The sequence below is a fragment of the Callithrix jacchus genome, chromosome X (assembly GCF_049354715.1).
Source record: "Callithrix jacchus isolate 240 chromosome X, calJac240_pri, whole genome shotgun sequence".
NCBI classification, from domain to species: domain Eukaryota; kingdom Metazoa; phylum Chordata; class Mammalia; order Primates; family Cebidae; genus Callithrix; species Callithrix jacchus.
In genome coordinates, this window is record NC_133524.1 from 97585649 (window position 1) to 97613287 (window position 27639).

The following is a 27639-nucleotide window of genomic DNA, read 5'->3' on the forward strand; positions in this document are numbered from 1 at the left end:
GTAAGTTTTAGGAAATATTACAAACCAAAAGAAAAGCTAAAACATATGCAAACAAACCAGCTGTATGGCCTCTAGACTAGACTGCTTTTGGAAGCATGGCTGAATCATCTGCTGGTACCATAGCACAGAAGCAATAAAATTAATTCTCATTCAGTGTGGTGGTGCACACCTGTAGTCCCAGCTACTCAGGAGGCTGAGGTGGGAGGATCCCTTAAGCCCAGGAGTCTGAATTCAGCCTGGGTAACCTAAGAAGACCTCATTTCTAAATTAATAATAATAATTCCCAAATTGACAAAGAGAAATTCTCATGGCTGAATGGGATCTCTAAGTCTATCATTTTTGATACTGCCCTTTTCTACATGACTACAAACTTTGAGCATATTAAAAGTAGCAAAAAAGGTACAGATAAATATAACTGATTCAACATAAGGCAGCTGAAGGGACTCATTTCTAAATTAATAATAATAATTCCAAAATTGATAAAGTCTCATGGCTGAATGAGATCTCTAATATTTTTTATACTGCTCTTCTCTACATGACTGCAAACCTTGAGGATATTAAAAGTAGCAAAAAAGGTACAGATAAATATAACTGATTTGACATAAGGCAGCTGAAGGGACTAATATCTAAATTAATAATAATAATTCCCAAATTGACGAAGAGAAAGTCTCATGGCTGAATGGGATCTCTAAGTCTATCATTTTTGATACTGCCCTTTTCTACATGACTACAAACTTTGAGCATATTAAAATTAGCAAAAAAGGTACAGATAAAAATAACTGATTCAACATAAGGCAGCCGAAGGGACAGAAACTTGCACAGTTTCATCCAGTCTTCAGTTTGGATGGTGAATCCAAGGTTTGTGTGCCAGGCTAATGGCTCTCGTCACTTCTTCAGAAAACACTGCAATTTTTCCTGTAGGGAAATGAGCTGTAGGGAGAGGCAGAAAGACACGAAAAATTCATTTGAAATCTGAAGCCCCATTACTTGATCTAGAATTTATTTACATAAACCCAAAAGAGCTATTGTTATTTGGCATTTATGAGGTTATCTTAGTCTTGCAATGTTCCAAAGAATACTGGCCACAGTAAAGAATGCATGTGCAATGCTGTGGTCATGATGTTGTCCTTTATTATGCCCAATTTATGAAAGGAAGCTTTGTATTAGTCTATTTTTATGCTGCTGATAAAGACATATCTGAGACCGGGAAGAAAAAGAGGTTTAATGGACTTAACAGTTCCACATGGCTGGGGAGGCCTCACAATCATGGTGGAAGGCAAGGAGGAGCAAGTCACGTCTTACATGGATGGCAGCAGGCAAAGAGAGGAGAGTTTATGCAAGGAAACTCCCCTTTGTAACACCATTGGATCTCGTGAGACTTATTCACTATCATGAGAACAGCATGGGAAAGACCTGCTTCCATGATTTCATTACTTCCCACTGGATACCTCCCACAACACATGGGAATTAAAGATGAGATGTGGGTGGGGACACAGCCAAACCATATCAACCTTTAAAATTGAATATGCTTTAAAAAAAAAACAGTATGTTTGCTGTTAAGAATCTGTGCTTCTGTAAAGAATACACAGAGGTCACAGCTCACTGTAGGGGCGAAGGAGATGGGATCTCTCTATAACCACATCCTAAGAATCAGATGATAAAACAGTTGGGATACCCTCTTGTCCCAATGAACACCATGGGTTTTAGACTGAGTCTTACCAGCTGCTTCTTACCACATTATGAGACACTTAGAAACTGAGTTGGAGTCCTGACCAATTGGGAGCCTGATGATGCTTTCTAAGTCAGAACCCCTGAACATTTTGTGGTATAGGATTTAATTTTTTTAACTCGAAATGGTAAAGTGACGAATAACATTCAGAGATATATGCCATCTTTACAACAAAGGTTGTTTTTGAATATTATTCATTTCAGAACACCCCATACCAGAATGAATTTTTAAGTCTGTGAAATGAACGGAATATTATGAAACAATCCTATGCTGCACATCACCTACCAAGCCACAATAATTGCTATCCGAAGTAACTTAGAGGTTCTTTCATTCAGTTGCTGAGTGACCCCTGACTGACCACAATTACAACCACTGACTGCTCCAGTTCTTTCTCCTTTGCAGGCTCTTTCTCTTACCACCACCCCCTAAAGATAGGTTTTCCTTAGGTTCAGACTTCTTGCCGAACAGTCAACCAGGCTAACTCAACTAGCCCCACAGCTTCAATGATCATTTCTGTGTATGGGCCTCTTTCCAGTTTCTCATTTTCAAAAGCACTTCTCCACATATCCCTCCAAATCCACTTTTTGTTACCCTAATTTCAGTCAACAGCACATCATTTCCCAGTTGCCCAGGCTTTGGATTCATCTTTGTTCCCCTTTTTGCCCTATAAATCCAATCAATTGTTAAGTTCTGTTTGCTTCTACCACTTGCACTTTTGAAGCTCTAGGCTGTACCCACTCCAATTTCTCCTATATACTTTCTCCTATATACTTTCTCCTATAAAAATCTTCCTGAGTTACGCCCCAGGTAAAAAAGCTTTGAAGGCTCATTATGACATACACCAAAAATTTAAACTATTCACCCCGGCATCACCACCTCTGAGCCAATGTGCATGCTGCTTTCTCCTGGAATGCACTACTTTCCCTATCTCCTTATTAAAACTCTACCTATATTTTAAGGCCCCAGTCAAACACCATCTTCTTCATTGAAGCTTTCCTTAATATCCATGGACAATCTCTCATTCCTTTAAGTCCCTACCCATCTTGTCAATTTCTCCCCAAATGAAGGCAGAGACTACATCATAAGTATATCATAGCTCTCTGCAGAGCCTAGCTTAAAGTAGATACCCCCTAAATCTAATTTGGGTAAATGAACTAACATTAAAGGACTCTGAGTAAATAAGGTTTACAGCTACATTTCTATGCTGCTCCTCAATACTAACTATAGTAATGCGTTACTTAACAAAGGGACTATGTTCTAAGAAATACATCCTTAGGCGATTTGTCATTATGCAAACATGATAGAGCATACTTAAACCAACCTAGATAGTATAGCTTACTACACACCTAGGCTACACAGTATAGTCTATCGTTCCAAACCTGTACAGCATGTTACTGCACTGAATACTGTAGGCAATTATAGCACAATGTTAACTATTTGTGTATCTTAACAAAAAAAGGTAAACTAAAAATACAGTATAGAAAATTAAAAATTGGCCAGGTGCTCATGCCTGTAATCCCAGCACTTTGGGAGGCCGAGGCAGGCAGATCACAAGGTCAGGAGTTCGAGACCAGCCTGGCCAATATGGTGAAACTCCATCTCTACCAAAAATACAAAAATTAGCCAGGATGGTGGCAGGTGCCTGTAGTCCCAGCTACTCGGGAGGCTGAGGCAGGAGAATCATTTGAAACCAGGAGGTGAGGTTGTAGTGTAAGCCGAGATCGCCCCACTGCACTCTAGCCTGGTGACAGAGCCATACTCCAACTCAGAAAAAAAGAAAAAAAATGGTAAGGAGCATGCAGGACTAGAAATTGCTCTGGGTAAGTCAGTGAGTGAGTGGTGAGTGAATGTGAAGGCCCAGGACATTACTGTGCACTACTGTAGACTATATAAACACTATACACTTAGGCTACACTAAATTAATTTAAAAATTAAATAATTGTACTATGTTATGACAGTGACAATGTCACCAGGTGACAGGAATTTCTTAGCTCCATTATGATCTTATGGGACCACTATCATATATGCAGTCTGTCATTGGCCAAAATGTTGTCATACAGCACACAATTGCACTTACATTGATGAAAACAAAGATGTTTGGTGGGTACTAAAACAATCTTGGCGTTAACTGTTTATCTGATTGTTTTAAAGCAGTACTTGGATAAGTGATTTGCTGAGAGGAAGGGACTATATAGAACATAAAAATTCCCCTGGCCTTGAGGGATGGGGGTGGGGGGTAGTGCCTGTACTTTAAGGGCACCATGCTAAGCCCATCCTCATACCAACTCCAGTCTCTTTAAAATTGTAAACCTCAACAGTATAAGGTTAGAGTCAGCACACATTTTCTATAAAGCTACTTGACTCTCATTTAGCCTATATTGCCTTCTTCTCTTTTCACTCTGTATACTCTCTTGTGGCTTTGAAAAAATATAGTTGTCATTCAAGTTAGAAATCTGGCATACATCCTTAATGATTCCTTCTCCTTCAACACCCAGTAATTGACCCAACTCCTCAATTCTACCTTTGAAATATATTCTATAATACATCAATGTTCATTGCAGCATTATTCATAATAGCCGAAAGTGAAAGCAATCCAAATGTCCATCAGCAGATGAATGAATAAACAAAATGCGGTATACTGATACAATGGAATATTAGTCAGTCTTAAATGGAAAAAAGTACTGATATATGCCATAACATGGATGAACCCCAAAAATACGCTAAATGAGAGAAGCCCAACTCAAAAGACCATGTATTAAATGATTTCACTTGTATGAAATAACTAGAATAGGCAGATTAGTAGAAAGTAGATGAGTGTGTTGCCTAGTGCTGGGCAGGGGAGAGGTTCCAGGGAAATGGGGAGTCACTACTAATGGATACAAGGTTTCTTTTTGGAGTGATGAAACTATTCCAAAATTGACTTCAGTGATGGTTGTACAACTCTGAATATACCAACAGCCACTGAATTGTATAGTTTAAATGGGTGAATTGTGGGGTGGAGGATGGGGTTTGAGACAGTCTCTCTCTGTCACCCAGGCTAGAGTGCAGTGGTGGGATCTCTGCTCACTGCAATCTCTGCCTCCCAGGCTCAAGTGATCCTCCCACCTCAGGCTCCTGAGTAGCTGGGACTACAGGCACACACCACCTCGCCTGGCCAATTTTTGTATATTTTTTTGGAGAGATGGGGTTTCACCATGTTGCCCAGGCTGGTCTTGAACTCCTGGGCTGAAGTCATCTGCCCACTTTGGCCCCCCAAAGTGCTGGGATTACAGGTGTGCACCACTGCACCCAGCCTAAATGGGTGAATTGTATGGTATATGAGTTACATCTCAAGCAGTTATAAAAATATTTTTATTTCAGTTTAAAAATCTATATTCTTTCCATCTCCATTGCTACTACCTAGTCCAAGTTACCATCCTGTTATTAGAGTACCACAGCCTCCTCACCAACCTCTTTGCTTCTACTCTCACCTTCTTCCAATCCATTCTCCAGATAATAATCAGAGTAATCTTTTAAAAGTTTAAAGTACATATGATTTTCCTGCCTAAAATTCTTCAAGGGCTTCCCATTACACTTAAGGCCAAAGCGATCCTCCTAATCATGGCTTGCAAGGAACCATACACTCTGGCCTCACCTACTTCTCCAACCATATGTTAAGCCATTCTCTTCCTTGCTTTAAATATTCCAAAGGTCCTCAAAGAGGCCAAGTTCTTTCCAAGCATGGGACCTTGCATATGCTCCACCTAAGAGGCTCTTCATCCCACTCTTTCCCTGAACTTAATCCTTCAGGTCTCAGCCTCAATAGCACCTCCTAGGAGAGGTCTATCATGATCCTCCATTAATTCAAGACTGTCTTTATTCTAAGAGCACCATTGACTTTTTTCCTTCATGGCACTTCTTCACAATTTGTACCTTTATATTAGCATAATTTGTTTATTGTCAATCTCCCCTGCTAGACAGCTCCATGAGGACAAGTGTGGCAGGTTCTTGAATGACACCATTTTGTTCAGTGTCATTTTGTTACAGTAAGTCCTCACTTAATGTCATCAATAGGTTCTTAGAAACTGTAACTTTAAGCAAAGTGACATGCAAAAGGTCTCCAACTAACGTTGTTAGTTCAATGTCGTTTCATTATAATGTTTTTCTTTTCTTTTTTGAGACAGGGTCTCACGTTGTTGCCCAAGCTGGAGTGCGGTAGCATGGATCATGGTTTACTGCAGCCTCAACCTCCTGGGCTCAAGCAATCCTCCCACCTTAGCATCCTGAGCAGCTGAGACTACAGGCTTATAGGACTTACAGCCACCACAATCGGCTAATTATTTATAGATTCGGGGTTTTGCCAAGTTGCTCAGGTGGTCTCGAACTCCTGAGCTCAAGTGAGCTGCTCGCCTCAGCCTCCGAAAATGCTGGGATTACAGGCATGAGCCACTACCCCTGACTTCATTACAATGTTGATGAGAAAAAAAGAATCACTTCCCCATACATGTTAGGTGAATTGGTTTGTCGGAATAGTCCCAGTCTGACTGAGTGTGGGTGTGAGTGTGCCCTGCAATGGGATGCCATCCTATCCAGGGGTGGTTCCCACATTGCACTTAGAGCTACTGGGATAAGCTCTGGCCATCTGCAAACCCTGAACTGAAATCACTGGGTACATAATCATCTTACTTGTTTTTATCAGTTTTTCTCAAATGTACATAAAGCTCACATTTATTTCAGTGTTTAATATTAGAAGTGTTTTGGTTTTCATTTAGAAGTTTGATAATGTTTTGTGGCCAGAAATATGCCACAGGAACTTAACTCTTCTTTGTATCAATTAGCCTATAGTAAAATTGGTTTCATTATATATACATCATTTAGCTTAAAGTTACGGTTTCCAAGAACCTATCGATGACATTGAAGATTTACTGCATTGTATTTGTCTTATTCATCACTGTACATCCAGTGCTTTTCACTTCATAGGCATTCAATATCTGTTGAATGAGTGAATTTTCACAAAGACCTTGTTCCACCCTACCACCTTAATTTAGAAGATCTGGCCACCACTACTCCTATGAGAGGAATAGCCAGCAATAATACTGGAGGTAAGGTGGGGGATTCTCTGTATCAAGTGTTTTCTGGTTAATATGAAAACATACTTCTTACCTTCTCACTTTTTTGTTTTTCCTGTACCTGAAGCTGCTCCAGCACAGACTGAAAATGATTCTGAAAAATAAATTGAATAACTGATGAATGCTGAGTCTCAAAGGAAAAAGGAACCAAGGGAGACAAAGAGTTTGGCAAATAATTGTTTTTGTTTTGTTTTGTTTTGTTTTTGAGACAGAGTCTTTCTTCCTCTGTCACCTAGGATGGAGTGTAGTGGCGCAATCTCGGCTCATACAACCTCCACCTCCCAGGCTCAAACGATTCTCATGCCTCAGTGCCCTGAGTAGCTGGGATTACAGGATCATGCCACCATGCCTGGCTAATTTTTGTATTTTTAGTAAAGATGAGGTTTCATTGTGTTGCCTAGGCTGGACTCGAGCTCCTGGCCTCAAGTGATCTACCTGCCTCAGCCTCCCAAAGTGATGGGATTATAGGCATGAGCCACTGAGCCCAGCCACAAATAATAAATGGCCAGTCATACAAAAGAGCACTCATTTAAAAAAATTTGGAGTATAAAAACTATCCCCCCTAACTATAACACAATCAAATTTGATTTTATATACACTCTATAGCATTTTTTTCTTGCCCTAAATTATTGTAATGCCTTTATGTTACCTTTTTCTTTTTTTTTTTTTTTTTTTTTTTTGAGACAGAGTTTCGCTCTTGTTACCCAGGCTGGAGTGCAATGGCGCAATCTCGGCTCACCGCAACCTCCGCCTCCTGGGCTCAGGCAATTCTCCTGCCTCAGCCTCCCGAGTAGCTGGGATTACAGGCACGCGCCACCATGCCCAGCTAATTTTTTGTATTTTTAGTAGAGACGGGGTTTCACCATGTTGACCTGGATGGTCTCAATCTCTTGACCTTGTGATTCACCCGTCTCGGCCTCCCAAAGTGCTGGGATTACAGGCGTGAGCCACCGCGCCCGGCCCTATGTTACCTTTTTCTAGTTTAGCACAAATCCTTTGTCTATGGTGACCTGTTATAGAAGTTGGTTTAGAATCTGGTGCTGGTGATGCCTCCATTTTCCCTAACTAGGGCAGAGTATCACTATTCCTAACTAGTACTATAGGTAACTATAATCACAACAATAGCATATATCTGTATCTTTCAAAGTGTGCCCTTATCTGTTATCTTACTTGGTTATTCTAAAGGATAACACTCAAAAAGGATATAGTTCTGTGCTCCCCTTTGCTGACTACAGCTCTAAAGAAAATGAAATCTGGCAGGAAATTCCAAATGCTTCAGAACTTCCCTCACTAAAAACGGTAGCAAACATGGCCTAAACATATATTTTCTTTTTATTGAAGCTCTTAAGCATATATTAATAAAAATAAAGCAAGATATTTATTCTTGTTCAAACATGCACCAAAAATTTTAAAACTAATTATTTTTCTTTTTTACTGCAATGGATACATTTTAAGACAAATAACAGGGTTCAATTTATGTCCTACCATTTACTGTGATTCCTGGCAAGTTACTTAACCTCTTTGAGTTTTAATTCTTTATCTATAAGATGGGAGTGGTGACAGTAGCTATGTTTCAAGGGTGTGAGGATAAAAATGTGGTAATACATATACAATTCTTAGTCCTTTAATGTGCCTTTTACATAGCAAATGCTCAATATTTCCAATTTTTAATCTCAAATCACCTAGTCCTGTCCCCAAAATGCTTATATTAGATGATCAAAATTACTCAGGTAAAAGGAAATGGGGTTATCTTTTATTGGGAGTTTCTAAGAGACTGTTTAGGTTCATGAACGAACAAGAACCCTTCATAGAAATGACATAAGTGGATCTGTGGCCATACCACCCTGAACGCGCCCGATCTCGTCTGATCTTGGAAGCAAAGCAGGGTCGGGCCTGGTTAGTACTTGGATGGGAGACCGCCTGGAAATACCGGGTGCCGCAGGCTTAAAAAGAAAAAAAGAAATGACATAAGTGGAAACACAAAGGCAAGATACTGAAAGAAAGATATCAGGATTCCTTTATGCCAGCCAAGAACTTACCTTGAGTGTCAGGTTTTCCACTTTCATGGTGAGATCATTCTGTCTTTGTGCTTTCTTCTGAATCTCATGGAGCTTTTTCTCCTTTTTACAAATCTGCTTCTGAATTTCCATGACTAACAGAGATACACAGTAACTTTATGTATTTAAATATAGCCTAAATGAATGGACCAAGATCCAAATCAAGTAAAACTCCACTAAACACTGGAGCAATAACTTCTTAAGCTTAGCTTTGAGTCTAATGTATGCTTAGAATCAACCTTTAGCACTGCCACCCACCCCGGTCCCATCCCTTTGTTTTTTCTCTGACTTACCTATTGAACTGAAACCTTCAATTGCCCTATACTGGCCAGATTCAATAAACTTGGCCTGTATCTGCCTTTTGAGATACTCTTCAGAATCATCTTCCTCTTCTTCCTTATCTTCATCCTCATTGTCATCCTCATCGTCATCCTCATCTTCCTTGTCATCCTCATTTTCCTCGTCATCCTCATTGTCCTCATCCTCATCCTCATCACTGTTACTTCTAGAACCACTGAACATCTCTCGAAGCATATAATATTCTACTGGTTTTAAGCAAGAAGAAGGTGAACTATCTAAAATTCTGCAAATAACTTATACTCTAAATACAATTATATTCCTTACTTTCAAATTCCCCAGGCAACCAGTGAATTTTATAAATCATTTTTTTCTGCAGGAAGATTATTCGCTTCATAAAACAAGGACAGCAAATGTAAAACACTGTAACATTCATTCATGTAGTGAATGATCAAGACATTTAGAGAATCTAAGGCTCATAGGAAGTTAAAATACCAGCGGTGGATGGGAGATTAGAATACCAATCTAAAACCCCTAAACTGCCAAGAGACCAATAAGAGGGAAGAAGGGCTGGGTGTGGTGGCTCATGCCTGTAATCCCAGCACTTTGGGAGGTCGAGGCAGGCAGATCACTTGAGGCCATGAGTTTGAGACCAGCCTGGCCAACACGGTGAATGCCCTTCTTTTCTAAAAATTCAAAAAAAAATTTAGCTGGTTGTGGCAGTACATGCCCACAATCCCAGCTACTTGGGAGGCCCAGGCACAAGAATTACTTGAACCTCGGAAGCAGAGGTTGCAGTGAGCCGAGATCACACCACTACACTCCAGCCTGGGCAACAGAGTCAGACTCTGTCTCAAGGAAAAAAAAAAAAAAAAAAGGTTGGGCACAGTGGCTCATGCTTGTAATTCCAGCACTTTGGGAGGCCGAGGCGGGTGATCACCTGAAGTCAGGAGTTTGAAACCAGCCTGGCCAACATGGTGAAACCCTGACTCTACTAAAAATACAAAAATTAGCTGGGTGTGGTGGTGTATGCCTGTAGTCCCAGCTACTTGGGAGGCCAAGGCAGGAGAATCGCTTGAACCCAGGAGGCAGAGATTGTAGATCATGCCACTGCACTCCAGCCTGAGTGACAGAGCGAGATTCCATCTCAAAAAAAAAAAAAAAAAAAAGAGGGAAGAAGGACGAAGACATTTTTTTGATTGGCCTATGAATTTATGGAAAATGATCTGACACCCAGTCAACACCTCCCATATCTGACGCTCCTGCTTTGCCTTAATACTAAAGTACCTGATGAGATGTGACTCTGCTTGTAGCTGTTCATTCCCGAGGATATCACAAATCCTGGGATGGAGCCATGACTTTCTATTTCCTTGGTTCCATCTTCAGCAATAACTTCCCAACCTGAGAGTAGGGGGTAGTCAAGGAAAACACAGAAGGGAAGGAAAAGGCACAGATGAAAGAGAATAGGCTCTTTGGCTAACAGTGCTATTTAATTTAGTCCAACTTTAGACCGTTTGTATCCTAATTCCTAGTTTGCAGAAGTGTCTTATACTGAATTACACAATAAATAATTTTCTATTACATGAATTTACTGTTCCTAGCTAGAACAGAACATTTCAAAAAAATCTTAACTTTTAAACATCAAGACTGGCACACAAACACCAGAGGTGAGGCTTTGTCAGCGTGTACAAATGGGGCAGAACAGACTATGTGTAAAATATTTTTTATAAAGGATACGGGTACTTATGGCTTCAGCATCTGAACGCAGCAGTGTCTTTACTTCCTTTTCCACATCTGGAGATTCAATGTTCTGAAGCGAAGTTGGGGACTAGAGGGGAATACCAGTATTGTCATTTAACACCCTGTGTTTTGCAGGAGTGCCCTTCTATGTACCAATAAATTCAAATGTTAGGTCTTTTTAAATTCTGATCCAACCAAATTTCTACTTTAAGTAGTGCTATTTATGAAGGAATCTTTAGCCAGGGTCTAGAATTTTGTACAGTAAACTTATTTTTTCCTAATTAAACAAATTACTTGAGATGTTTAATCTTTTCAATCTGCAGCTCTATGTCAAGACCTTTCTCAGAGGTGCAACCCTTAGGTCTCAGTTATTGATTATTTGTCCAGATTTATATTGGCAACAAACTATAATTTTTTATTAGTTATTTAGAAATAATTTGGTTGAAAGATCCAAATTCCCAGATTTCACTTCTCCACATCTTTATTATTAGAGACATTCCAACAAAAACTGGATCTTAGCTGCATGTTCTCCCTTGAATCCAGTTTTACATAAATATCTCCACAGCAACCAATTTGTCATGCCACAAATATAAATTAGGACTTTGAGGGGGAATAAGCAATTGCAAACAACTGCTGTTAAAAGTGAACTCTGGCTTCCAAGAAATGGCTTTTGAAATAAATATGAGAGAAAAAAGAGCAGATTAGAATATACGGGGTCACTGGCCAAACTGTATCTTTTCCTACAGGAGTTATCAAACATCAAACAATGAATTCATTTTTCAGTAAATCAAAACCAGTGTATGTGTTTGGGATGAGGGTTAGAGGTGAGAAGGAAGGCTCAAAAATAGCTTTTGTGATTTATTTGATTCATTTAAAACTAATGAGCTATTAAATAAAACACACTAAGGGTAAAAATAAAGTTATATTATGATTGCTCTACCTTAGTAGAGCTGATTTCTTCTATTTTTTTGACATCAGGAACCTATTAAATAAAACATAATAAACAAATTATATTATGATTGCTATACTTCAGTAAAGTGTAAAGAGCTCTACAACTATTCTTAACTTAGTGTTACATTTAGTAGGGACTCAATAAATGTTGACTTACAGAGTATAAAAGCCAAGGCAGCTGTGTTCATGGATCGGAAGACTCAACATAGTAAAAAATGTCAATTATCCCCAAATTGATCTCAAAGTTTAATGCAATTCCTGTCAAAATTCTAGCAAGGTTTTATGTAGCTATAGACAAGCTTATTCTAAAATTTATATTAAAAGATATGGGCTCTTGTTGGGGCACAGTGGCTCACACCTGTACTCAGCACTTTGGGAGCCCAGGGTGGGCGGATCACCTGAGGTCAGGAGTTCAAGACCAGCCTGGTCAACATGGTGAAACCCCGTCTCTACTAAAAATACAAAAATCAGCTGGGCAGGGTGGCGCATGCCTGTAATCCCAGCTACTCAGAAGGCTGAGGCAGGAGAATTGCTTGAAACCAGGAGGCGGAGGCTGCAGTGAGCTGAGATCGCACCATTGCACTCCAGCCTGGGCAACAGAACAAAACTCCATCTCAAAAAAATTTAAAAAAATGAAAAAAATAAATATATGGCCTCTAGAATGGCTAAACAATATTGACCAAAAGAAAAAAAAAGTCAGAGCAATCAGTCTTCTGATTTCAGGACCAATTATATAGCGACACTGTGATACTGGTGGAGGGATTGACACATGGATCAGTGGAATAGAACCCAGAAACAGACCCACAAATACAAGCCCAACTGACGTCTGGAAAAGGTGCAAAAGCAATACAAGAGAGGAAGGATAGCCTTCTCAACAAATGATGCTAGAGCTCTTAGACATCCTTTAGCAAGAAAAGCAAAAGAAAAGAACCTTGAAGTAAACCTCATAGCTTTTACAGAAATTAACTAAAAAATGAGTAACAGATTTAAAAAGATGTTAAAAAAAAAAGCAGGAGAAAATCTTCAAGATCTGGACTAGGAGAATAGTTCCTAGATTTACTATAAAAAGCAAAATCATTTTCAAAAAATCAATATATTGGACCTCATCACAACTAAAAACTTTGGCTCTTTGAAAGACCCTATGAAGAGGATGGAAAGACAAGCTACAGACTGGGAGAACATATTTGCAAACTACATATGTGATAAAACACTAGTAGTATTTAGAATATAAAAAGAACTCTCAAAACTATCAATTTAGAAAATAGGCTAAGGCTGGGCGTAGAAATCCCAACACTTTGGGAGGCCAAGGCAGGCGGATCATGAGGTCAGGAGATTGAGACTATCCTGGCCAACATAGTGAAATACATGTTGAAAATACAAAATACAACAAAAATACAAAAATTAGCTAGGCGTGGTGGTGTGCTCTTGCAGTCTCAGCTACTCAGGAGGCTGAGGCAGGATAATCGCTTGAACCCAAGAGGCAGAGGTTGCAGTGAGCCGAGATTGTGCCACTGCACTCCAGCCTGGTGACAGAGCGAGAATCCATCTAAAAAAAAAAAAGAAAGAAAATAGGCAAAAGGCATGAGCAGACATTTCACTGAAGTGAAACAGATGGCACATGAACAACCTCATTAGCCATCAGGGAAATGTAAATTAATACCACAACGAGACCACTACACACCTAACAGAATGGCTAAAATAAAAAATAGCGACAACACCTAATGCTGGTAAGGAGGTGGAGAAACTGGATCATTCATACATTAACGGCAGGAATACAAAATGGTACAGTCACTCTGGAAAACAGTGAGGTAGTTTCTTATAAAACTAAACATGCGACTACCATACAACCCAGCAGTTATACTCCTGGACATTTATTCCAAAGAAATGAAGACTTATATAATAAAAGTCTTATATAAAGACTTATATAATAAAAGACTTATATAATAAAACCTGTTCACAGTTTTATTTATAACAGTCAAAACCTGGAAACAACCCAGATGTCTTTCAGTAGGAGAACAGTTATGTCATGTGGTACATTCATACCATGGAATACTACTCAGTAATAAGAAATAAAATATTGATGCTACAAAAACTTACATGGATCTTAAGTGAATTATGCTGAATGAAAAAATAAGCTAGTCTCTGATGTTATATACTGTATGATTCCATTAATATTAAATCTTTGAAATGACAAAATTACAGAGATAGAGATTGGATTAGTGATTACCAAGTATCAGAGACTGGGGTGTGAGGTAGAAGGGAAGTGGGCATGGTCATATAAAGGCAAAATGAGGGATCCTTGTGGTGATGAAACTGTTTTCTATTTTGACTGTGTAGGCAGATTCATGAACTTATGCATGGGATAAAACTGCATAGAACTAAGCACACACACAAATATATGTGAGTACAAGTAAAACTGGAGAAACTGGAATAAGATTGCTGAATTCTAATCATGTCAATTACCTGTTTGTGATATTGTACTATAGTTTTGCAAAATGGGGAAAACGATACAGACAGTTTCATCACCACAAGGATCTCTCATTTTGCCTTTGTATAACCATGCCCACTTTCCTTCCACCTCGCACCCCAGTCTCTGACACTTGGTAATCACTAATCTGATATCTCTCTCTTATTTCTTATAATTGTATATGAATTTACAATTATTTAAAAATAAAATGTTTAATTTTAAACAAAAGAAGAAGCCAAGCCACAATACTTCTGTAGTTTGCCCAAGGTTCTACAAGCCTGAAATAAGATTAGAAATATAACCGCAATTCCCAATTTTCAGGTTCTAAATAGGTTTACTTTAAACCTAGATCTTGCAATGGAAAACTGAAGGCATTAACAGAAGTTTCCAATGTATGATTCTTCCAGATCCCTAATGACTAGCCTATAACCTCAAGGATCAGGCCTTTGTATTCACTGCTATATTCCCAACTGTTGGCGTACAGTGCCTGGCATTTAGTTCACATTCAATAAATGTTTACTGAACATATAAATGAACGAACAAATAAATTCCCAATGGACTTCTTCCTTTTCCTTCTGGCCCATGATCCTCTTCTAATCAGCCTGGCAGACACAAAAATGACATGTAACTAACCTTTGTTTTTGTTTTCCGGAACCTTTTCTTTCTCACATCCTTAAGTGGTGGAGTAACTAAAATAAATAGGAAACAGCGAAACGTTATATGACCCATGGCAGTCACATAGCTGAATTTGATAAAGCTCATGCTATAAGCTGCTGGCTCATGACATGATTCCTTTTTTTTTTTTTTTTGAGACAGAGTCTCACTCTCTCACCCAGGCTGGAGTGCAGTGTCGCAATCTCAGCTCACTGCAACCTTCGCCTCCTGGGTTCAAGTGATTCTCCTCCCCTGGGATTACAGGCATGCACCACCACACCCAGCTAATTTTTTAAATTTTTAGTAGAGACGAGGTTTAGTAGACACGCTGGGCTTGAACTCCTGACCTCAGGTGATCCACCCACAGGGGTCCTCCCAAAGTGCTGGCATGAGCCACCGGCACCCAGCTGACATGACTCTTCTTAAGAGTGTCTGAGGGCCTAATGAACCAAGCACCTAAGTGTGGTAAGAGGTCCCTGTTTCACAAGGAATTAGGATTCAGCAAATAAATGTTAGTCAGCAGGAATGAGCAAGGGACTGTGACTTACTGCCATGCTTCCAGACACCTTTTTTCTCTCTCTTCCTTTCATTTTTCCTGATTACATTAGGATCAGTAGAGGCAGCTGGTTCTTCTGGAGAAGGGTGGAGATCACCATCAGCAGTGCACACAAGCATCTACATTTAACAAAGACAAAGAAGTTGACTATGAACACAAATCTTGGGTTAGCAATCAATCATAATCATTCTTACCACTAGAAATGCACAGAAGAGAATGATACTTGCCATTTCCAGAAAACCAAGTATTATGTAATGTACATTTATATTCTCTCATTTTTGCAGTCTCTCTCTCTCTCTCTCTCTCTCTCCTCCCCTCCACCAGCCACCAGCATCACTACATATATGAACTCTGAGAGGTTTTTTTAAAGACAAGCTCTTGCTTTGTCACCTAGGCTGGAGTGCAGTGGTACAATCATGGCTCACTGCAGCCTCAGCCTCCTAGGCTCAAGTGATCCTCCCACCTCAATCTCTAGAACAGCTGGGACTATAGGTGTGTGCCACTACACCTGGCTAATTTTGTTTTTGTAGAGATGATGTCTCACTATGTTGCCCAGGTTGGTCTCAAACTCCTGGGATCAGGTGATCCTACCACCTCAGCCTCCCAAAGTGTTGAGATTATAGGCATGAGACATAGTGCCTGGCCTATCTTAGCATTTTGATTTAGAGAGGAAATAAGAAATCAACAGCAGTGATGATGAATAAGAACCAATTTAAACCTCCAGAGTTAACAACATACTGTTTTAATACCAAGTACAGAAGAAGATCCTAGCTGCTCATACATTTCAATTAATGAAAAGTCACTATAAATGGCAAATGGGGGGCTATTAGGTTAAAATAAAGTACGGAAAGCTAAGGATCAAACACCAAACCAGGACATTTCATTCCTGTGCAATCAATCTGGAAATTAGAAATGCCAAGCGGCCATTCACCAAGTGGAAAGGAGTACTGAAAGAAAAATAGGGAGAGAAAAGAATTCCTTGAAGGATGTGAGGCTAGTAAAGAAAACTAGTCCATACCTGAGAAATGTCTGCTGTTTTATAAAAGGTTTTTTTATCATGAGTTTTCAGGCTTTCAGTAACACAAGGCAAGTCAACCAGCTTAGCAGCTAGTTGGACATCTTCTACTTCAACAACTGCATGGCGCCTATCAGCTGAAGAGAAGTGAAAATTAAAGTTGACGTCTTCTCAGTGAACTTTTAAACTTCCTAAGGTTTGAATAATGAAGACTTGTGTGGGACAGATTAGTTTTTCCAAGAAATCTATTATCTCTCATAATGCTAGAATTGTATGCACAATTTTAGTAGCTTCTTAAAGAAAAAAAGGGAAAGTATATGGAGCTTTTTCTTAGTTTACGTTGCTTGTGCAAAAGTAGCTAAGTTTCTTGTTAATGAATGTGAACTAAATATGGGTGAAACAATAAATGTTTCATTCTCATCTTGAAAAGCAAATTCCATTCATGAAAACCAATTCCTTTTTTTAGAAGCATTCAATCGTGTCATTGTACCTCTGTGTTTTCAAAGGCTACGTGAGGGAAGGGTTGACTGACCTCAGAATTGTGCTCGTAAGTCTCAAGTTAAATCTCTAATTAGCTTCATAAAGATAAAATTCTATACAACAGCCATAAACTAAATTCTGAATCTTGCTGCTCAGATGTCCCAACATGAATGTCTTTTGACACAAGAGGATTCAGTTATAAACTTCTAATATTATGTGAAAAAAGAAAGATTACAAAACTATGTTTATCATGATCCTTTTTTTGTGTGAATTAACCCTACAAATACAGAGAGAGATTGTTTCAATGCTAGTATTATGCATAAAAGTTGTGTCAATAAGGAAATAGGAAGAAACAGTTAATGTTAGTTATCTGTGGTATTGAGGTTGGGGCACCCTAAGGAAGAAGAGTTTTATTTCTCCTTTGAACTTTTGTTTCATTTAAATTTTTTTTTTTTTGAGAAGGAGGAGTCTTGCTCTGTTGCCCAGGCTGGATTGCAGTGGTGCGATCTCTGCTCACTGCAGCCTCCGCCCCTGGGGGTTCAAGTGATTCTCGTGCCTCAGCCTCCCGAGTACCTGGGGATTACAGGCATGTGCTAATTTCTGTATTTTTAGTAGAGATGGGGTTTCGCCATGTTGGTCAGGATTGTCTTGAACTCCTGACCTCAAGTGATCCGCCCACCTTAGCCCCACAAAGTGCTGGGATTACAGGCATGAGCCACCACATCCGACCTCTTTCATTTGAATTTTCTAACTATGAACTTACATTATCTTTTTTTAAGAAGTCAGTAAGTGTTAACTAAGTGGTGAGATTATGTGCCACTTTTTGTTTTCTTCTTTATATACATCTCTGTATTTTTTTTTAACTAGCAAAATTTATTTATTTATTTTTAGTTGTATGTGTTTTAGGCAGACAAGCTTGTGTGCAAACATTTATTTATTTATATTTATTTATTTATGCATGATCTTGGTGCATATGTCCTCTAGATTCATCCATGGTGTCCCAAATGACAGAATTGTTTGTTTTTTTAAAAGCTGAGTAGTATTGCATTGTGTATAAGTACCACATTTTCTTTATCTATTCATCCATTGATGGACACTTAGGTTGATTCCATATCTTGCCTATTGTGAATACTACTACATTGAATATGGCAGTATAGAGAGATATGCCTTCAATATGTTGATTTCAATTCCTTCTGTGAATATATTCACAGAAGCGGGGGTGCTGGATCATATGGTTGTTCTGTTTTTAGTTTTCTGAGTAGCCTCCATACCATTTCAAAAAAATAATGGCTGTAGGCCGAGCACAGTGGCTCATGCCTGTAATCCCAGCACTTTGGGAGACTGAGACAGGTGGATCACTTGAGGTCAGGAGTTCGAGACCAGCCTGGTTAATGTGGTGAAACCTCGTCTCTACTAATAATGCAAAAAAAAAAAAAAAATAGCTGGATATGGTGATGGACACCTCTAGCCCCAGCTACTCGGGAGGCTGAGGCAGGAGAATCACTTAAACCCAAGAGGCGGAGGTTGCAATGAGGCGAGATTACGCCACTGCACTCCAGTCTGGGTGACACAGCAAGACTCCATCTCAAAAATAAATAAATAAATAAAAGGCTGTATTAATTTACATTACCACCAACAGGGTACAAAGGTTCCCTTTTCTCCTTATCCTCACTAACAGTTGTTATTGTTCTCCTTTTTAATAAAAGCCATTCTAACACGTGTGAGGTGATCTTGCTGTTGCTTTAATTTGCATTCCCCTAATGATTAGTGATGCTGAGCATTTTTTCATGAACCTTTTGGCCACTTGTATGTCTTCTTTTGAGAAGTATCTGTTCAGAGCCTTGGCTCACTTTAAAATCTGGTTATTTGTTTTCTTGCTATTGAGTTGTTTGAGTTCCTTATATATTTTAAATATTAACCCCCTAATTGGATGTATGATTTGCAAATATAGCAAATATTATTTAAAAGAAAGAAATATACAGGCTGGGTGCGCTGGCTCACGCCTGTAATCCCAGCACTTTGGGAGGCCAAAGTGGGCGGATCACAAGGTCAGGAGATCGAGACCATCCTGGCTAACATGGTGAAACCCCATCTCTACTAAGAACACAAAAAATGAGCTGGGCATGGTGGCATGTACCTACAGTCCCAGCTACTTGGAAAGCTGAGGTAGGAGAATCGCCTCAACCCAGGAGGCGGAGTTTGTGGTGAGCCAAGATTGTGCCACTCCATTCCAGACTGGCTACAGAGCAAGACTTCATCTCAAAAAAAAAAAAAAAGAAAAAAGAAAAAGGAAAGAAATATATATCACCTTCATAAACAAAGAACAGCATATTCATTTGTCATTCCCTTGGATGTTCAGAAACCATAAAGTTTATATATAGGAGACTACCAGCAGTATGAAAACCCCACAGTTGACCCCCAAGTTTCCTTAAATACACTATGAAAATCACTCAACTCAAGTTGCAATATTCCTACTTCCTTTCCTCTTAAAAGAAGAGGACTTAAGCCTCTCCAAAGCATGAGTCTATTAAGTCAGAGACCACATTCTATCATTTTTCACATCCTCAGTACCAAGTAAAGTGCCTGGCACACAGCAATCCCTTAATAAATTATTTTTCAATGCATAGTGAATGTATATTAACTACTTACGTGATAAGTCAATTTTTAGTTTGTCCTTAATGTCGACACTTTGAGAATGTATTAGGTTCCTGACAGTACAAGCATGTTCCTAAAAGGGAGGTAAATTGAAAAATCAGAAGAACTAAATGTCAACTTGGCAGCTAACAGAATAGATATGTCAATGTGAAAGAAAGTCCTCCCTTAAATAAAACATTATACCTCCCAAATGCTACTAGCAAGGCCATGTACCATGAGATACTGTGCACTGTATAAGTTAGGATGAAGCTGACTCTAATCTCATAATTGTCTCTTAGCAGCTACAGTTAATGCTTTCTCCTAGCTCTACAATCCTGCCTCTCACTACTACCCTTCTGTTGTAGTTGCTAAAGAAAGGCTTACCTAGTTGCAGTTTGCTTGGTATATTAATTCACCCTAATTAGGGAAATAGGTTTCTGAACCTCATCCTTAATATAGCTGCCTAGACTAAGTAATGCCAGAACACAGGTTTCGGAGTCGGGGAGAGAGCCAATACTTGTTGAGATGAGCTTTGAAAGTCTTGCATGTTGGTGAATTTACAGGAGACACAATGCTGGCCCTTCTCACTACCCCTATTGAGGCGACAGAAAGGATTTCAAAGGAGTCTTATCTTGGCTGTCCAGGGAACAGTCTGTTAGTATTGGTGATAAGTGGCTGGGTTCATCATTGCCACAGCTGTTTTGCCAGGAAATCAACCTGCATGATAGGTGGTATGTACAGGAGGAAAAAAATGCTGCTAAAAAAGTACATGCTAAGATAGGACCGCTTAACAGAACATGATTCCTGGGAAACAAATGTTCTTTGTTTTTATAGCCTACCTGAAATAGAAATATTACAGAATCCAAGTAGAACTATAATTATGCACTGGAGATATTTGTTCCAAGATAAAAGTTCTTACCAGAGGCAGACGCAATATAAACTGGTTCTCAACTTCATCAGGAACTTCATCCTGGCTTTTACTCATGTCTTAATTTGGAGTTCATGAAAGCAAAAAGAAAACCAAGTAACTAAAAACTCCTTTTGCTCCCTCTCCTGACCACTTCTGGTAGTACGGGCTAAATTATACAAGATCTTGCCCATAATCCTCACTAGAATGATGTATGTACAGTTAGACAATACCTTATTTGACATAATTATTTCTAAACATCACCTTATGTCCTCTCCAATATGTGTAGATTTTCCAAAGTCAATCCAAATTACATGATGTAATTTGATGAACAAATAAGAGCTATTATGAAACATGATTTCATCTTCTTAATGATATTCTTAGACTCTCAGGTAAAGGACTACAATTCAACAACACGGTGGTGGGTACCTAAGCAAACTATATAACCTCTGCAGATAAGGATGCAAACCAAAAGCTGAAATGGACCCAGAAACCACTTGCAGAAATGTTCTGTGATGATTTGAAGTAAACTAGGGCTTGATTTTCAGTATTTCACCTACCTTAATGGATTAGTAGAAATTAACCAGTTCGTGGGAGAGCAGGCAGTTAATTTTAAGACTCTAGACCCAGCAACAACAGCTCTGACTACTCTGGGGAAAACTCAGGAGTCCAAGGTTTTTTTTGCTTTTTGTTTTGTTTTGAGACAGAGTCTCGCTCTCACTTATATATGGAATCTAAAATAATCAAAATCATAGACGCAGAGAATAGAGTGTTGGTTATTACAGGCTGGGGTGGTGGGAGGGGCAATGACGAGATGTTGATCTCGCTCTGTCGCCCAAGCTGGAGTGCAGTGGTGTGATCTTGGCTCACTACAACCTCTGCCTCCCGGGTTCAAGCCATTCTCCTGCCTCAGCCTCCCAAGTAGCTGGGACTACAGGTGTGTGCCACCACGTCTGGCTAATTTTTATATTTTTGAGCAGAGATGGGGTTTCACCATGTTGGCCAGGCTGCTCTTGAACTCCTGACCTCAAGTGATCCACCCACCTCAGCCTCCCAAAGTGCTGGGATTACAGGTGTGAGCCACTGCACCTGGCACGGGGTCCAGTTCCTTTTTTCTTTTTCTTTTTTTTTTTTTTAAGATGGAGTTTCACTCTAGTTGCTCAGGCTGGAGTGCAATGGCACGATCTCAGCTCAAGGCAACCTCTGCCTTCTGGGTTCAAGCGATTCTCCTGCCTCAACCTCCCGAGTAGCTGGGATTATGGGCATGCACCACCACTCCTGGCTAATTTTGTATTTTTAGTAGAGATGGGGTTTCTCCATGTTGGTCAGGCTGGTCTCAAACTCCCGACCTCAGGTGATCTGCCCACCTCAGCCTCCCAAAGTAATGCCTGGGATTACAGGCATTAGCCACCCCACCCAGCTGAAGTCCAGTTCTTATCGTTAGACTCTATGTGAGTATATCTAACTTCATGAGATAGATGTATTCCTGAAAGGGTAATATGAATAGAACATAAAATCTGATTTGGTTTATTCATTACTACCCTTTATGGTGTGCATTCTATATGCCCAGTGCTACATTGAGGGCATTAGGTCTATCATTTCATATAATCCTCACAACCACTACTTACTTTGAATGCTCCCAAAAGCTATTTAAAAGAACTCTAAGATGGATCCCTTTATACTATATATATATATATATATATATATATATACACACACACACACACACACACACACACACACACCCCTTTGGTGAAGTGAATACTTTCTTCCAAGTTAATCTTTTTTCACAAATTATAATAATATATAAGGCTGGGTGCGGCGGCTCACGCCTGTAATCCTAGCACTTTGGGAGGCTGAGGCAGGCAGATCGCCTGAGGTCAGGAGTTCAAGACCAGCCTGGTCAACATGGTGAAACCCCGTCTCTATTAAAAACACAAAAATTAGCTGGGCATGGTGGGCAGGTGTCTGTAATCCCAGCTAATCCGGAGGCTGAAGCAAGAGAATCGCTTGAACCTGGGAGGCAGAGGTTGCAGTGAGCTGAAATCGTGTTACTGCACTCCAGTGTGGGGGACAAGAGCGAGACATTATCGCAAAATAATAATTATTATTATGGGGTACACAATGATGTTATGATATACAGTGTGAAATGACTAAATCAACCTAATTAACATATCCATCACCTAAAATACTTATCAGTTATTCCCCCTAACTGCAACTTTCATTTTTTAATTTTAAAAGCCAGTCAAATTTGGCAGCGGGAGACTGTATACCAACTTTAGTGGCATTAATGTTAGTCGGTTCTGATAATATCCCACTACTTAGGGACCAGCCCTACTGAAACTTTCCATTCTTTGATCAACATCTCGTCATTGCCCTTCCCCCCACCCCAGCCTATAATAACCAACACTCTATTCTCTGCTTCTATGATTTTGATTATTTTAGATTCCACATATAAGTGAAAATATGTGATTTTTGTCTTTCTCTGCCTGGCTTATTTTACTTAATATAATGTCCTCCAGATTCATCCATGTTGTTGCAAATGACAGAATTTCCTTCTTTTTAAAGGCTGAACAGTATTCAGTTGGGTACACATACCACAGATTTGTCCATTCACTTGTTACTGGACACCTAGGTTGACTTCATAACTTGGCTATTGTGAGTAATGCTGCAGTGAACATGTATATGCAGATATCTCTTTGACACATTGATTTCAAGTTTTTAGGATATATATCCATAAGTGGGATCACTAGATCCCAAGTTTTTATTTTATCATTTTTCCTTTTTGTCATTCCTTTTCAATTTTATGATCTTCCAATGAACCAACTCTTTATTTCTAATCTTATTTTCCATGTATTTGGGACGTATTTGTAGAGCGTTGCATTTTGGGTATTAGAGCCCACACTTTTTTTTTTTTTGAGACAGAGTTTCACTCTTGTCGCCCAGGCTGGAGTGCAATGGCATGATCTCAGCTCACTGCAACCTCCGTCTCCCAAGGTCAAGCGATTCTCCTGCCTCAAGTAGCCGCTCAAGTAGCTGGGACTACAGGCACCTGCCCTCCATGCTTGGTTAATTTTTTTTTTTTTTTTTGTATATTTAGTAGAGACAGGGTTTCACCTAGTTAGCCAGGCTGATCTTGAACTCCTGACCTCAGGTGATCCACCCGCCATGGCCTTCCAAAGTGTTGGGATTACAGACCTGAGCCACCGCGCCCAGCCGGGCCCACACTACTGAGGAAGATTGTTCTCAAAGGTGGAAAGATGGCGGGGCGCGGTGGCTCACTCCTGTAATCTCAGCGCTTTGGGAGGCCGAGGGGGGCAGATCACCTGGGGTCATGAGTTTGAGACCAGCCTGGCTAACATGGTGAAACCCTGTCTCTACTAAAGATACAAAAATTAGCCGGGCGGAGTGGTAGGCACCTGCAATCCCAGCTACTTGAGAGGCTGAGGCAGGAGAATCGCCTGAACTCGGGACGCGGAAGCGGCAGTGAGCCAAGATGGCGCCACTGCACTCCAACCCCAACGACAGAGTAAGACTTTGTCTCAAAAAGAAAAAGCTTTGGGAGGCCAAGGCGGGTGGATCACGAGGTCAATAGATCGAGACCATCCTGGTCAACATGGTGAAACCCCATCTCTACTAAAAATTACAAAAAATTAGCTGGGCACGGTGGCGCGTGCCTGTAATCCCAGCTACTCAGGAGGCTGAGGCAGGAGAATTGCCTGAACCCAGGAGGCGGAGGTTGCGGTGAGCCGAGATCGCGCCATTGCACTCCAGCCTGGGTAACAAAAGCGAAACTCTGTCTCAAAAAAAAAAAAAAAGAAAGAAAAAGAAAAAGCTGGAAAGAAAGCAATATGCGCCCGACAGAGTGAGACTCCGCCTCAAAAAAAAAAAAAAAATCGGAAAGAAAGCAATGTACATATATGAAACCTGACAAAGTTTTCTAAAGACACTGATAGATATCATACACCAAATTATAAGATTTTCTTTTCCTATTTTTTTTTTAGACGGAGTTTTGCTCTTGTTGCCTAGGCTGGAGTGCATGAACTTGGCTTACCCGCAATCTCCCCCTGCTGAGTTCAAGCAATTCTCCTGCCTCAGCCGCCAGAGTAGCTGGAATTACAGGTGCCCACCACCACGCCTGGCTAATTTTTTTTTTGTATTTTTAGTAGAGACGGGGTTTCACCATGTTGGTCAGGCTGGTCTCGAATTCCCAACCTCAGGTGATCCGCCCACGTCAGCCTCCCAAAAGTGCTGGGATTACAGGTGTGAGCCACCGCGCCCGGCCTATAAGATCTTATACCTTAAGTTAGAGTAAAAATTCCAGTTAATGTACAATCCCTAATACTCTCTAAACCATTAACTGGGTTAACAGTTTTAAATTAGAATCTAGGTAAAAACACTGGAACCTTTTTTAGCACATACAAGTGGATTTGGGACACTATTAGGGTAAAATTATTCACCAGTTATGATTTCAATCCCTTAAAACTATCAGAAAGGCATAGAAAAAAAACAAAGAGGGGCCAGGTGCGGTGGCTCATGCCTGTAATCCCAGCACTTTGGGAGGCCGAGGCGGGTGGATCACTTGAGGTCAGGAGTTAAGAGACCAGCTTATGGTGAAACATCGTCTCTACTAATGATATGAAAATTAGCCGGGCATGATGGCTCCCGTCTGTAGTCCCAGCTACTCGGGAGGCTGAGGCAGGAGAATCGCTTGAACCCGGGAGTGGGAGGTGGCAGTGAGCCGAGATTACGCCACTGCACTCCTGCCTGGGCAACACAGTGAGACTCCTCCTCCTCAAAAACAAAACAAAACAAAACAAAAAAAGTCAGCAGTAGAAAAGCAGACACCCAGGGTGGAAGGAGGAAAGATGCATTATTTGTGATTGTAATTTCTTCTCTTCTTGCTTCATACAGATACATATATATATATATATATGCAAAAGTGAAATGTAAATACAAGAAGAAAGTTGATTAAAATACATAAAAAATCTGGGGGCTGAGCACATTCCCTAACAGAACATAGTAACAATTAAGGCTGGGAGCAGGAACAGATTATTTGAAGAACTAGCTGCTAAGCAAGATTTTATCAGATCAGTAGTAACCTTTAGATTTCTCAGCAGAACTAAAACTAGGGCATTTTGTTCATTCCCAAGCCTTTTTGGTAATTCTTCTTTTTCGGAAGAAAGAATGTAAGAACTGAAACTATTTCAATGTAGTTGTTTTGTAAACAGACCTAATAAAAAAGTCCAGCGGGAGAGAAGTTGGACAATCCTGGTTTAACTAGATTTTAATTTTTAAATTTCTTACTTGCATTTACCTACAAAACTATTTGTTCGGTATTCACTTTAAGAAAAAGCATCCACTTTTTTCCAGCAAGCAGTCTTTGATACCTGATTAAATTAACAGGAGCCTTACCACCATTCACCTCTAGCTCCATCTCGCTTTAGCAGAATTACAATTGGAATTATAATTGGCTGGAGGGCGCCTGGCAGCATGCTCCAGGCCGTGCAAGTAAGTAGAAGCCCAAACGGGTATTTTATCAAGTTCGCAGTCGCCGGCTGCAGTTTAGAGACTAACCGGCACTCCATCCTTATCTCCGGGGCACTAAGCTTTCAAAGGAAAAGTTGGATCCCTAGGCTTTTATCCACTTTCCCTTGAAAACCTCCCGCTGGACCCTAAAGGTCGCCACGGGTCCCAGCCTTCGCGCCTCGCCTTGCAGGCGGGCTGGGGATGGCGGCGGAGTGCACCGCGGTGGGGCGCTGACCCAGTCCCGGATGCCCGGTTGGCCTCCCGACTCACCGGCTCCTCCGTGGAGTAGCGCCGGCACCGAAAAGGCTGAGACCCGCGTCTCTGGCCGACGGGTTCCGGGCGAACTGCGAGTGGTCTCCCGCGCTGACCGTAGAGGTGAATGCTGGGCGGCCGGCGCCTGGACAGTAAAAGCGGCGCGCGCCGGCCCCTCCCCGCCTCGCCACGCCTCCACGGCCAAGCTGTCCAGCAGACTGGAGGACGACCTCGAGGCAGCAGCCGGCTCACCGCGTGCTGGGCCGGAAGACTTGAAAGGCACCGAGCGCTGAGGGGAGGGCTGAGGGGGACGCGTCCTCTCAGGGACCTCGCAAAATAAGATCGAGGCTTCAAAACAAGTTAACCTTGGCTGGGCGCGCTGGCTCACGCGTGTAATCCCAGCACTTTGGGAGGCCGAGGCGTCCGGATCACGAGGTCAAAAGATCCAGATCATCCTGGCCAACGTGGTGAAACCCGGTCTCTACTAAAAATACAAAAAATTAGCTGTGCGTGGTGGTGCGTACCTGTAGCCCCAGCTACTCAAGAGTCTGAGGCAGGAGAATCTCCTGAACCCGGGAGGCAGAGGTTGCAGTGAGCCGAGATAGCACCACTGCACTCCAGTCTGGGCGACAAGAGCAAAACTCTGTCTCAGGAAAAATAAAAAAATTAAAAAAATAAAAGCGAGTTCCCTGCTTTTGGTTGCTCCACGATTCCGTTAGGTCGTATGGTTTGTCCCTAGGCACGGTGACCCAAACCCACTGAACAACTAGAATCTACGCCCAAAGTCCTCTAACACGATCAGCTGCTTCCCTCTCCTCAACACAGTCAACATTTTACATCCTCTCGAAAGGGGCACATGTTACACTACCCGTTGCTCCTCAAAGGGGCTGCGATTCAAATTTTTAATCGAACTGAAAGCAGTTTGTTTCTCCAAAAGAAGGTCCTCGGGTGAGGGAAAAAGCTTAAAAAGGCGCCTACCTTTCCCTTCCTGGGAGTTTTCTGGGGCCTTAGCAGCATCTTGGATGCTGCTGTCCGCATCCCTTAGAGAGTCTTGGTCGTCAGGAATCTGGGTGCCTTGGTCACCATCAATGGCGGCGCTGCTTTCGCAGTTGGTCTCAGACACACGGTCAACAAGAATTTGGGGCTCTTGTTGACTAATTACTTCCGATGTTGAAACTACTGGTGTTGAATCATTTTCTGAAGAAATGAGAAGCTGTCCCCCTGGGCGCTCCATGGTCCACCTCGTCGGGGTTACAAAATGGC

General features: G+C 40.8%; 1 protein-coding gene and 1 non-coding gene across 2 annotated transcripts; one reads left to right on the forward strand and one right to left on the reverse strand.

The window, feature by feature from the left end:
• Window positions 1–740: 740 nt before the first annotated feature.
• On the reverse strand, window positions 741–27639 carry TAF7L (TATA-box binding protein associated factor 7 like). The gene is made up of 13 exons (XM_035288729.3): window positions 27355–27639; window positions 20608–20675; window positions 19704–19782; window positions 16578–16711; window positions 15552–15678; window positions 14983–15038; window positions 11872–11913; window positions 10929–11019; window positions 10479–10592; window positions 9188–9436; window positions 8877–8989; window positions 6872–6931; window positions 741–930 (listed from the first exon to the last, which is right to left on the reverse strand). The coding sequence occupies exons 1-13, from the start codon at window positions 27608–27610 to the stop codon at window positions 886–888; spliced, it is 1434 nt and encodes a 477-aa protein (XP_035144620.1). The 5' UTR covers window positions 27611–27639; the 3' UTR covers window positions 741–885.
• On the forward strand, window positions 8664–8782 carry LOC118150676 (5S ribosomal RNA). Its single transcript, XR_004738848.1, has one exon. It is a non-coding gene; the product is annotated as a 5S ribosomal RNA (ribosomal RNA).